The sequence below is a fragment of the Papio anubis genome, chromosome 1 (assembly GCF_008728515.1).
Source record: "Papio anubis isolate 15944 chromosome 1, Panubis1.0, whole genome shotgun sequence".
Classification (NCBI taxonomy): domain Eukaryota; kingdom Metazoa; phylum Chordata; class Mammalia; order Primates; family Cercopithecidae; genus Papio; species Papio anubis.
Window position 1 is genome coordinate 175561206 of NC_044976.1, and position 13270 is coordinate 175574475.

Consider the following 13270-nt stretch of genomic DNA (forward strand, 5'->3'; position numbering starts at 1 on the left):
ATAACATAGTCAATTTTAAGGTTAAACAGTATCTTAACCAGTTTTCTGAATAAAAGAACCTCAGAACCCTCTAATTCCAATCACCCTTCTGCCAGCCAACCGCTATTATCCAGCTTTTCAATTATATCCTTATTTAAAAATTCCACATTATTAATGTTGCATAACGTTTATTTAGTTTTACATTTGTTTACAATTTCTTATAAACACTTTTCATTATAATTGTTTTATCCAAACAGTTTAAATTTACTTATGCTAGTTTTTCAATTTCAGATCATCCTTTTAGAATCATTTTCCTTCTTGAAGATCATCCTTTTGTAGTCTCTTTCCTGAAGTTCTGCTGAGGAGAACATCTGTTTTTCATCTCAGCCTGTGTTTGTTTCAGTTTCACTTGTTGCAAATTCTAAGCTAACAGTTTTTCTCAGAAGTCTACCCTCTTTTGGGTACATCGTTGCTGTTAGGAAGCCTACTAAGTATTTGACTGTCTTGCCTTCACTGATGATGATCTTTTTCTCCCCATGGTTGCTTTTAAAATTTTCTCTTTGGTGTCTTATCATTTACAATACCTTGAGTCTAGGCCTGGATTTTATTTAAATATATGTTTGGTATATATTGTGCTTTCTGAAGCTATGAATTCATGTTTTTCCAACAAATTTGGAAAATTGTTTTATCTTTTCAAGTACGCCTCTCCTTCATTCTCTAAATTCTCTCCTACTAGTACTCCTAGTCTTTATAATTCTTCCCTCCAACTCTCTTAACTTTCTAATGTTTTCTAGCTCCTTCTTTCTCCTCGCTGCTCACTGGGTAATTTTAGATCCAGCTTATAGTTCACTTGTCTCTTCAGCTGAGTCTAATAAAATATTCACCATGTCTGAGGGCTTTTTTCTGATTTCAATAAATATTTCTCATTTCTAGGAATTCTATTTGTTTCTTTTTCAGATCTGCCTGTGGTTCCAACTTCATTTCTTATGTTGGTGATGAAACCTTGAAGAACTGAGTTCAATGTTTATTTTTTCTACAGCTTCCTTGTCATGTTAGTTTGTTTCAACTTGTGCCTGTGATCTCTAGTCATAATATAATACTACTTGATAACAATCTATAGGAATCTTGGAACTAAATTAGGAATGTTTCCCTCTTGCCTCTGCCAGGAGCTACAGCACTACAAACTGAGGGTCACTGAACCTTCTTTAACTGTCCTCTCTAGGGCAGCATCTCAGATTCAGATGTCTTCTTGTTTCTGATTTGAGGCAAACTGAATATGGCAGTGTTGCTATTGGTATCTGCCATCCAGACAAGCATAGTCCACTTGTATGGTCAATACAGTATTCATGACTCCTAACTTAAAATGCATCCATTTCTTGTGGCAGAGGAAAGGTAGAAGTATAGAAGTATGGTTCTTGAAAGTTCTCCTACTTCCTGTGAACCTATTCAAAAGCAGATTTTATTCAGAATCTAGTTGTTTTATAATATCTAGTCTAACATACCTGCTGGAAGCAAAGTCTTATTTTGTATATTAAGTATACTAAAACAGTTATATAGTAACCTGAGAAAGCACATATTTTATGCCATTTCTTACTAATGGGACCTCTCTGGAAAGGTTCCCTACCCCTTGATCAGAACAAAACACACAGTATATAGGAACTGAGTGCACGTCAGAAAACTCCTAGAAGATGAGCTTATCGTAAGGTTGTTGTTTCGCTTGGTAGAAATTTCTTCTGGTGCTCTATTACTAAGACGTTGCATCAACATTGACTGTTCAAATTACTATTTTTTTTTTACTTTTTAAATTTACTTATTTATTTTAGAGACAAGGTCTCATTTTGTCACCCAGGCTGGAGTACAGTAGTGCGATCATAGCTCGCTGCGGCCTCAAACTCCTGGGCGCAAGTGATCTTCCTGCTTCAGCCTCCAAGTAGTTCCAAGTAGTTGGGACTAGAGCTGCATGCCACCATGTCCAGCTAATTTTTTTTTTTTTTCCAGTAGAGACAGAATCTCATTATGTCATCCGGGCTGGTCTCCAACTCCCTCCTAGCCCCAGGTGATCCTCCTGCCTCAGCCTCCCAAAGCATTGAGATTATAGGTGTGAGCCACCATGCCTCTGTTCAACTTTTTAATGTCCTGATTAATATGTGATTCAGATTAGTAAGACTAAAATCTTGATCATATCCCATCATTTTGAACCTTTTAAAAAATAATAATGATTTGTTACATGCAGCTTCCATCTAGATACATAACTTTATTTCTGGAAATGTGGGCCACCTACAATGTAAAGCAGACTAAACAAGGCAGCTTGTGATTTCATTTTAATCAGAAACACATCAAATAGGCATCATGGCAGCAGATCTGGCTGCTACTGTTTTAAATACAGATGGATTAACATCTTTATTATTCATAATTATCTGTCAATGTTCTCTGGATGATCAAGAAACTCTTTGTGCCTCACCCTAATCACTGAAGTAATGAAAGGAGATACCAGCAGCAAGCACTGCAACTGTAAATGCTGCAATCACACCTAAAAGTAAAACAAACACAGAACAAATGAAAATGGAATGAGCAAAAGAAAGGCCAAACTAATCCTAGGCTCTGAAATGTGGGTAACTGATGGGCCTAAAAAACAACAATACACAAACACACAATCTTACATACACATATATATGTATATACTAAAAGGCAACAACATCTTAGAGAAAAATATAGTCATAAGTTGAAAAACTAGACTTCAAATGTTGGACAAAGTATCTTTCTTGCACAAATGTGCACTGAGACGTATCTAAGAGAAAAAATAACAAACACTTTAAAGGGCTTATATAAATATTTTTATTGGCATACCAGCTGTCTTATGCTACTTAGGTTAAAAAAAAAAGGCAGTTCCAGTAGGCAGCAGTTCTCAACCATTATAATGTAAAGCCACTTGTGTAACTTGTGTAGCTACTGAAAACTGCAGAAGTCCATGTTCAACCATTATAAAATCTAAGAATTAGTATGTCTAAGTTGTAACTTTTATTTTTTCCTGATTATAGTAAGCTAAAGAAAGAAACTGGCCATAGTAGTCCAGACAGACAGACACACACACGTACAAAAAAATTAATTAAATTTATCTAATGAATGACAAGAACTACAATTAAATCTTCTGGCTCCTAACTCTCAGTCAGAAGTCTTAATACTTAGTATTTCTCAAATTGTTACCCCATTAAACAATAGTCTGCATGTTCCTTGTTCAAAAAGTCTGAAAATGTTAAAATAATTCTGCATTTCTTAGAGCCTTTAAAATATAAAAATACATTATAAAATTCCTGACTTGAATTTGAAATTTTTTGTCATAGAACACACATCAAAATCTCCTGTGATAGTAATTCTAGGAATACCAGTTTGTAAAACATTAGCCCTACTATACTAACTGATTCCCAAAACTCTGCATTTTTTTCTTTTAAGAATGTTTTAAAAATTAATAGGATGTGTCATCTTTGAGGGCACTTGGATGACAATGTATGAATTATAAATCTTTCTATCTCTAGGGCCTGGCACTTTCCATAATACCCAATAAATACTCTTAAGTCTAGCAATCTTAAGAAAGCGAAATGAAATACAAAAATTTTAAAGTAACAAGAAAACTCAAATCTAAATATGGTTTCAGTGTTATCAAAGAAGTAAAATTAAATACCTATGTTTTGCTGAATTTTCAATAACATTGTAGTTTTAACTGGTTGTTTTGGTTGTTCATCATCTGTGTTGTCCAATGAAGCTTGACTATTCATAGAGGAACTCATACAAGCTGAAAGAGTATAATAATAATAAATTTCACATAAAATAAGGATTAACACATGAAACTGAGTTTTAAAGAACATTATAAAAACCATACAATCAACACCATTTTCATTCTACTTGTTTTTTATGTAATAATGAATTTGCTCATTATCAATTGTAGGTGAATTAAATAGAATATATGTCAAATTGACAGTTTTCAAAACAATGTAGCTTTATCATTGAACTAAATCAGAGGGCCACACAGCCAGTTCTGAATGACTTTCAAAAATTGTAATTTGTTGGTCAGGCGTGGTGGCTGACGCGTGTAATCCCAGCACTTTGGGAGGCTGAGGCAGGCAGAGTGCCTGAGCTCAGGAGTTCAAGACCAGCCTGGGCAACATGGGTGAAACCCTGTCTCTACTAAAATACAAAACATTAGCCGGGTGTGGTGGCATGCACCTGCAGTCCCAGTTACTTGGGAGGCTGAGGCAGGAGAACTGCTTGAACCTGGGAGATGGAGGTTGCAGTGAGCCGAGGTCATGCCACTGCACTCCAGCCTGGGTGAAAGAGTGAGACTCTGTCTCAAAAAAAAAAAAAATAATAATAATAATAATAATTTGTTTACTATATAGTAGTAAATTTATACCAAAATTCATAGCAGAGTAAACTTCACTCCTGAGATTTACTTTTTTTTTTTTGAGACAGAGTCCTACTCTGTCACCGAGGCTGGAGTGCAGTGGCATGATCTCAGCTCACTGCAACCTCCGCCTCCCAGGTTCAAGTGATTCTCTTGCCTCAACCTCCTGAGTAGCTGGGATTATAGCTGCCTGCCACCACAGCCGGCTAATCTTTGCATTTTAATTTATTTTATTTATTTATTTGAGACAGAGTCTTGCTCTGTCGCCTAAGCTGTAGTGCAATGGCGTGATCTCGGCTCATTGCAACCTCCACCTCCCAGGTTCAAGCAATTCTCCCGCCTCAGCCTCCCGAGTAGCTGGGACTACAGGGGTGTGCCACTACGCCCCACTAACTTTTGTATTTTTAGTAAGATGGGGTTTTGCCATGTTGGTCTGGCTGGTCCCCAACTCCTGACCTCAGGTAACGCGCCCACTTTGGCCTCCCAAAATGCTGGGATTACAGCCATGAGCCACCACGCCCGGCCTAGTTTTTGTATTTTTAGTAGAGACAGGATTTCGCCATGTTGGCCAGGCTGGTCTCCAACTCCTGACCACAAGGGATCTGCCGCCTCGACCTCCCAAAGTGCTGAGATCACACAGTGGGTGGGAGCCACCGTGCCGAGCTTAATTTATATCATTATTGGTGGTTTTAGCAATTAATTTCAAATAATTAGATATTAATAATAAAACCAGTGACTAGCACATTGCAGTACATGGGCCTCTGGCTCATGACCTATTTTTGTAAAAGCTTTTAAACTAAAAATCTATTTTTTTATATTTTTAAAACACTGTAAAAAAAAAAAAGAATATGTGAAAAAGACCTTATGTGGCTCACAAAACCTAAAATATTTATTTGCACAAAACAAATCTGCTGACTCTTGATCCAACTTGAAATTTAAACTATGATAAAAATTTTGACCTTAAAACAACTCTGAATGGTAAGCAAGGCAAGGACATCATCACATTTTACAAATGGAAAACATAACCTGGAAGGTTAAAGTGCGTATTTGACCATCACAGGCATTTGACTGATGATTTGGACACAAGTTCTCTTTCTACTTTATTATGCTGACAGCAATTTATGTAGGTTAGCCTATCTGAATTTATTTAATGCTCAATGAAAGTGTGTGAACTGATAACATCCTCAAAGACCACACAGGCTAATAGTTTTCAATTTTTTTTCTCCTAGGACTGAAGAATCCTACGAAAACAAAGAAAATCTGACAGAAATTCCCAGTGTGTAAAAAAGATGAAAGTATGCTAGCCAGGCTGAAGCTGGGAGGGAGGACTCCTGGAGTCAGACCAGCTCCTTACTTCTATCCTAGAGGTGATAGAAGAATGCTACTCTATAGAACTCTAGGGAACTAGGTTATGAAAGCAACTACTTTAGATTGATCTGTTTATTTACCCTCACCACTCCCCAAAAAAGAGATAACTCAAGAGAGATAGTAAATATTATTGTTTAAATTTAAAGTAAAATAGCTTATTGTTGAATTTACAGTGTTCTTACAGACATCTTCGCACCCCAATATACTAGCACAAGTTCAAAAGAATGACATATAAACTTACTGAAATAAGTATCTATGATACCAAAACGGATGAAAAAGAAAAAAAAATTACCTACTTGTCATTAATTTCTCATAAAGTTTGATTTTCATAAATAATTCCTAGTAACTATCTTATTAGAATCATGGACGCCACCATTCTTTTTTTTCTTCTTCAAGTATACAACTAAAATACTTTAAAAACAAAAAACAAAAACACCCTCCCCGCCTTTTTTTTTCTATTCTCACATGAAACCAGTCACAAAGAACAACAAATTCTTATGAACTGTCTCTAGGAATATCTAGGAATATCAAGGGCTATAATACCTCGGTTCCAGACTATATTAGCCTAGTAATTTAAAATTTCTTCCAACTTCAGTCCATAGGTCTAAAAGTTGAATGGCTAATACAATTTTACGTTAAATAAAAACAAAAACAACATTTGGCTCTATGAGCAAGTATCTCTGTTAAAAAGGTATTTTTTGGCTGGGCACGGTGGCTCACGCTTGTAATCCCAGCACTTCGGGAGGCCAAGGTGGGCGGGTCACGAGGTCAGGAGATTGAGACCATCCTGGCTAACATGGTGAAACCCCGTCTCTACTAAAAATACAAAAAAAATTAGCCGGGTGTGGTAGCAGGTACCTGTAGTCCCAGCTACTCAGGAGGCTGATGCAGGAGAATGGCGTGAACCCAGGAGGCGGAGCTTGCAGTGAGCCAAGATAGTGCCAGTGCACTCCAACCTAGGCTCCGTCTCAAAAAAAAAAAAAGGTTTTTTTTTTTCCCCCATATTTGGGCCAATAAAATCCTTAGATAACAAACAAAAATAATGGATGGTGTGAATTATACCTATTTAATATAGGAACTTTATTACTTGAATACTTGCATACAAAAAAAAAATTGTTTTAGTTGTCATATTACTTATATATTTAACATTGAATATTACATATGAAGATCATGCTCTAAAAGATCGTACTCTGCACAAATAATTTACTTTTATAAAAGGCATTCCATTGCCTTGCTATTTCCATTTTTAAATCTGTCATATAAAATCACGTGGTTTGATACAAATTTGAGATGATTTTACTGAAGCAGAATGTTTTTCAATAATGAAAATAGCAATTTATTTGTTTATTTTTGGTGGAGGCTTGTAGGATTTTTAAATCAAATCTCAGGCACTGTGTTATTTCACCAATATTTTAATATATTACATGAAATTTAAATACAAATAACACAGTGATTCAATACAACATTAGATCTCAACCATTCCTTAAAACCAAGTAATTTTAAATTCAGACAAATCGAAAATTGATCATTATTGTTAAGAAAGTATTCTTCTTGAGCAGCCGTCAAAAAGATAGACAAAACAAGGGCTGTGAATGCATGCAAAAGTTGCAGACATGTTCAGATTTCATTCCAAGCTGCTGATAGGTAAGAAGGACTATTTAAAAGCTTAAAATGAAATGTTAAGACTTGAACTCCTTCGTTGGCTGTGTTCTTCCTATCCCTAAATCCTAAATTACTGATGTATAATTATAGCGATGTAGCCATAAAATTGTATCTTCAGTATTACTCATTTTTCTTTTATAATTGTCAATGTTTAACCAAATGACAAAAATTAATTTCAGCTCTGATATTGGCAAAGATGAGGTTCACCAGATTTTAAAGGTGTGACTTCAAAATTTTTTAGATGGTACTGTTGATAAAAGTACATTGAAATTATTAAGTTAATGTCAACTAGGAGATGACTAACACAGCTAAGAAATTTTAAAGCCAGTTATCTCTCACCTCAAGTGAGTCATTTTGACAAACAAATTGTTCCTCATCTCTTAAGTCATTTAAAAGTATGTTATTTTAAGACACTTACTTGGCAAATATGTATTTTAAACATAGCAACTATTTGGCAACCATACTATAGAACAGAAATAAGTAATAATCAGGTAAATAATATAAGTTGAGCATCCCTTACCTGAAATAATTTTTTTTTTCAAATTTTGGATTATTTGCATTATACTTACTGGTTGAGCATCCCTAATCTGAAATCCAAAACCCAAAATGTTCTAATGAGCATATTTCCTTTGAGTATCATGTTGGTGCTCAAAAAGTTTCTAATTTTGGAGCATTTTGTGTTTCAGACTTTCAGATTAGGGATACTCAACCTGTAATGTTAAATACTTAGAAGATAAAGCAAAATGTTTATAGCAAATTTAACGTTCCTAAATGTGTAGTAATTGATTCCAATTTCTGAATTTGAACATTTGAGCTCCACTTTTTTGTGGTTTATTTTATATGGAAACTCTAATTTCAAATATTTAGGAAAACTTACACATATTATAAAACATTTTCATACTTTAACATTAATATTTTTCATTACAAGTCAGAGGTTCAGTATTTAAAAGCCTAATAATGTGTTAATATCATCTCTGTTTAGAAAGTATTTTCCCTAACAGTTTTACCAAATTCTCACAGCAACCCCAAGAGAATCTAGGACTCAGAGGGGACTTCTTTAAGGTTAGTTCTAAGTGGCAGGCCTGGATTCCTGGACATTATCTTCGTAAAATTGTGGCATCTAATATCTTTGAGTAAATGAATAAATGAGTAAATGAGTGAATAAGTGCGTATAATTCTTAAAAAAAAAAATAGGATGTTTATGTAAAGGCACTTAATTTTTCTATTAAAACGTATGTTTTTATTCTATTGTTTGAGAATGTGTTCTTTATAATAAATATGCATAATTACTAAATCATTCCTTCCAATTTAACAAATGCTTGATGAAGCAAAACTAATATACTTCTAGGTAAGTCATATTCTTGGTTGTAATATATCTCATACCAGTGTTCAATTCCTAAAAAGCTACTTTTACTTGTATTCATCCTTCAAAATGAACTCAAATGTCACCTGCTCTAAGCAGCTTTCCCTGAGTCCCTTACAGAGATAGTGCCTCTGCTAAGAGTTCTGACGCTTCTCTGTTCATTCTTGTTATAGAGTTATTAGTGGTTTTAGCAATTAATAATTTCAAATAATTAGATATTAATAATAAAGCCACAGATCAGCACATTATAGCACATGGGCCACTTTGTTTTGGAATAACTCATTTCTTTGTATTTTCCATTGCACTGTGGGCTTCTTGAGAGTCAGGACTATATATTTTATCTGTAGAATCCTAATACATAATAGGCAACCAAGAATAGACATCACTCACTCACTCACTCACTCGAGATTCATGTAAGTTTCAAAAACAGGGCAGAGTCCTGAAAGGATCATACCTACCATACTGAAATATCTTCAATACGTTATACAATATTAGAAAAATGTATAATATCATCTAGAAACCATGAGTTTAATATGGCATACATGTAAGTATACACACCTAAACTTTCCAAATTGCTGTTTTGCTTCCTTTGTTCTTGTAATATTAAACGCTTCCTACTGTTAATCCATCTCTATACTAGACTGTCAGCATAAAAAAGAGAAATATAGACAGTAAATAATTTTTAAATACAGTGTGAAACATATAACTAAGTTTTAATATTAAAGGTTTATGAAAATTAAAATCCATAAATCAGACATATGTATTAATATTTATATATTATCTAAGATTTTAAAGTTATTTTAAGGTATTTCATATTTACTGGTTCATGCGAATATTTAACAAGGTGCAAATAATGCTAATGATAAAGTTTACTGAGGGAACTCAAGAAAGAGGATTAAAATATATTTAGTATATATATAAACAGTTCATTAGAGAATAGCATTTATATCTGACAATAATGGATAAAAAGTATATTGTTTTGAGGCTAAAATTAAAACTTTTATTTATTTGCAAAAGTAAACATCATTCAAAACTATGAAACTTTCAACACAAGAAGGATTATACACTGTATAGAGCATCAATTTATAAAACTGGTATGTGCTTTCAGTGACCTTTCAGTTGAAGTGAAACATAAAAGTAGTACAGGTTGAGTATTCCTTGTCCAAAATGCTTGGGACCGTAAGTGTTTCAGATTTCAGATTTTTTTGAATTCTGAAATATCTGCAGTACATCAATTTAGCATTCCTAATCCAAAAATCCAAAATCTGAAACGCTCTACTGAATATTTCCTTTGAGTATATCGGTGCTCAAAAAGGTTCAAATTTTGGAGCATTTAAGATTTTAGATTTTCAGATTAGGGATACTCAACTGTAATAAAGAATACAAAAAGGGAAATAATTTACTAAATTTTTTTTTTTTTTTTTTTTTTTGAGGCAGAGTCTTCACTCTGTCGCTCAGGCTGGAGTGCAGTGGCGCGATCTCGGCTCACTGCGAGCTCCGCCTCCCGGGTTTGTGCCATTCTCCTGCCTCAGCCTCCCAAGTAGCTGGGTTTACAGGCATGAGCCACCATGCCCGGCTAACTTTGTATTTTTAGTAGAGACGGGGTTTCTCCATGTTGATCACGCTGGTCTTGAACTCCTGACCTCAGGTGATCCACCCGCCTCAGCCTCCCAAAGTGCTGGGACTACAGGCATGAGCCATCGTGCCTGGTCCACTAAAATTTTAATATAGGAATGCCAAAACTTTGTTACTGTATATTGTAGATTTCTGGTAATGCCTATAACAGACTTTTTTCTGATTAAATTACTAACCAAATCACTGGAGACCCTAAAATTCTCATCACTAATCTTGATGGAGTACTTAGGTACTCTTAGGACCTTACTACATTCTCTGCATAACTAATCACGCATATACATTCTATCTTTCCTCTAGGCTTCTAAAGGAAAGCAATCAAGTTATTGATTCATATCTATTATATTGTTTTGAACAGAGCGTAAGCTTAATAAACATCTGATAAATAGACATACTAAATGCTGTAAACTAGATTAAAATTTCTGGGACAACAACTAGTGCTACATATTTTCATATAAAAGACATAATTTCATGTCTTAAATGTTCAATACTCCTGAAAATGTTCTGAACTATACATTCTCAGCCATACATCTACGAATATTATAGCCTTTTTAAACCTTCAACATGTTCAGTATACTATACTACACAAACCTTAAAAACCTTGTCTGTCCAGGCATAAGCTTATAATTTGTCAAGTATAAAATAAATGTGAAAACAAGATGTGCTGTAGTTTCCTAAGAATCATTTATTCAGTATTTATGAATCAGTAACAAATACTTAGGAACACCTACTATGTTTTAGGCACAGATAAATAAATACTCTACTTACTTTCAAAAATCTTATAGTCTAATGTGAAAGATAAACATTAAATATGCAATTGATGATTTAAATAATTACAAGTATGTAAAGTATTATAGAAGAACAGCATAGAAGAGCGAACTACAAGAAAGTTTAGTGAAGGAGTTTACCTAGTTTGAACTAGCCTGAAGTTAGTAAAAACATAGTATCTACAGAGACATTTTTTTAAAAACTCTATTGGCTGGGCGTGGTGACTAACACCCGTAATCCCAGCACTTTGGGAGGCTGTGGCGGGTGGATCACGAGGTCAGGAGTTCGAGACCAGCCTGACTAACATGGTGAAACCCCATCTCTACTAACAATGCAAAAATTAGCCAGGCTTGGTGGGACACGCCTGTAATCCCAGATACTCAGGAGGCTGAGGCAAGAGAATCGCTTGAGCCTGGGAGGTAGAGGTTTCAGTGAACTGAGAATGCACCTGTGCACTCCAGCCTGCGAGACAGAGCAAGACTCTGACTCAAAAAACAAACAAACAAACAAAAATCTACTTAGCTCCTTGAAGACAGGATCAGCATTTTGTTGTTCTTTGGATCCCAATCCATAGGACTGACAAAATAAATAATATATTCAGTCAACAAATATCTACTGACAACCTATGACGTGCTAAGGCTAAGCTCTTAGTAAAGTGCTAGAAATATAACAGTAAGCAAGAGAGGCAAAGGCCCTTTTTGCTCTCTCAACAGATGTTTGCTGAAATGCAATGGTTAAATATAATGGTTTCATGAGAATTCAAATTTATTGGGTTTTAGTTTTGGTTTTGGGAGGCTGTCATGCCAGGTTGCCATAGTTACCTCTTAGGAGTACATTACAGTGGTCGAAGCTACTTAATTTTTTTTTTTTTTTTTTGAGACAGGGTCTTACTCTGTCATCCAGGCTCGACTGCAGTGGTGTAAACATGGCCTACTGAAACCTCTACAGCTAATTTTTGTATTCTTATTGTAGAAACAGGGTTTTACCATGTTGCCCAAGTTAAATTTTTTTAAATGTCTTAGCAATGTAAAGAAAGAATATTAACCTCTGTTATTAACTGTTTGTTAAAATATAACTTAAAGAGAACTGAATAAAATAGTGTTAGTCTATATACTTGTGTTTAACATACAACATGAAATTAAATGAGTTAAAAATACTTAAGACAGAAATATTTTTAAGAATTATTTTAAAAACCTAGATGAAATGACTCTCTCTATTCTTTTATATCTGACTTTTAAAGTAACTTGTGAATGGGGCAAGTTTTGCATAGAGTGCTACCCTTAGTCATTCTTAGTTTAAGAATGTGATATGCACTAAGAATGTGACAAGTAATTCGAAAAATTATATATAAACATGATATATATTTATATTCTATATTTTTATAAGAAAACATTTTTATATATTGTTTATATTGTATTTTATAAACATATTCACATACATAAACATATAAACATGTTTATAAATATAACTTATATTTATATATAAACATAAAAATGTTTATATTACACATTTATATATGTGTATATGTTTATATTATATATAAACATCACATACATTTATATTATGTTTATATAAACATGAGATGCAAGATTCCAGCCAACAAATGAGAAATTATATTGACATAATCTAGATGAAATTAAACCAAGATAATGTAACATCATCCATTTACACTTGAAAATGTTTAAAGGGATGGAATGAAGAACGCCAGGCTAAAATATGTATCTAGATCATGGAGAGTAATAGTACTATACTTCACTATTTAGCTCCCACAGAAAGGCAGTAAAACAAAATTTTTAAAAAAGAGGCACAGACTCTAAAACCAGACTGCCTAAGTTTAAATTCCAGCTCCACCATTATGAGCGATGTAACTTTGAAAAGTTACCTGGCCTTTCTGAGCCTTAATTCTCTCATCTGGAAAATAGGATTAATAATATTATTTACATCAGAGAGTTGTTATAAGGAATGATAATTTGGTATTTGTAAGACTCTTAAAACTGTGCCTGGCAGATATATAAATAATGGCTGATATTAGTTTTAGAGCATTAGCTTCATCAGGGTAACATATTTCAAGAAAGGCAAACCAGAATATATTTAAGAAG

At 34.1% G+C, this 13270-nt stretch overlaps 1 protein-coding gene across 4 annotated transcripts in view; it reads right to left on the reverse strand.

Annotated features, from left to right (window-relative positions):
* Positions 1–2213: 2213 nt before the first annotated feature.
* Positions 2214–13270, reverse strand: part of ODR4 (odr-4 GPCR localization factor homolog) — a 42284-nt gene continuing 31227 nt past the window's right edge. For 2 of the 4 annotated variants that reach the window (XM_009191556.3, XM_009191559.2), the window contains 2 exons: positions 3659–3769; positions 2214–2509 (listed from right to left, as the gene is read on the reverse strand). In XM_009191556.3, coding sequence (XP_009189820.1) covers positions 2442–2509; positions 3659–3769 — 179 coding nt within the window. In that variant the 3' untranslated portion in view covers positions 2214–2441. Of the gene's footprint in view, positions 2510–3658; positions 3770–9329; positions 9413–11592; positions 11748–13270 lie in introns of those variants that run through there. The other 2 variants (XR_639475.3, XM_017951254.3) reach the window with 2 other exon arrangements.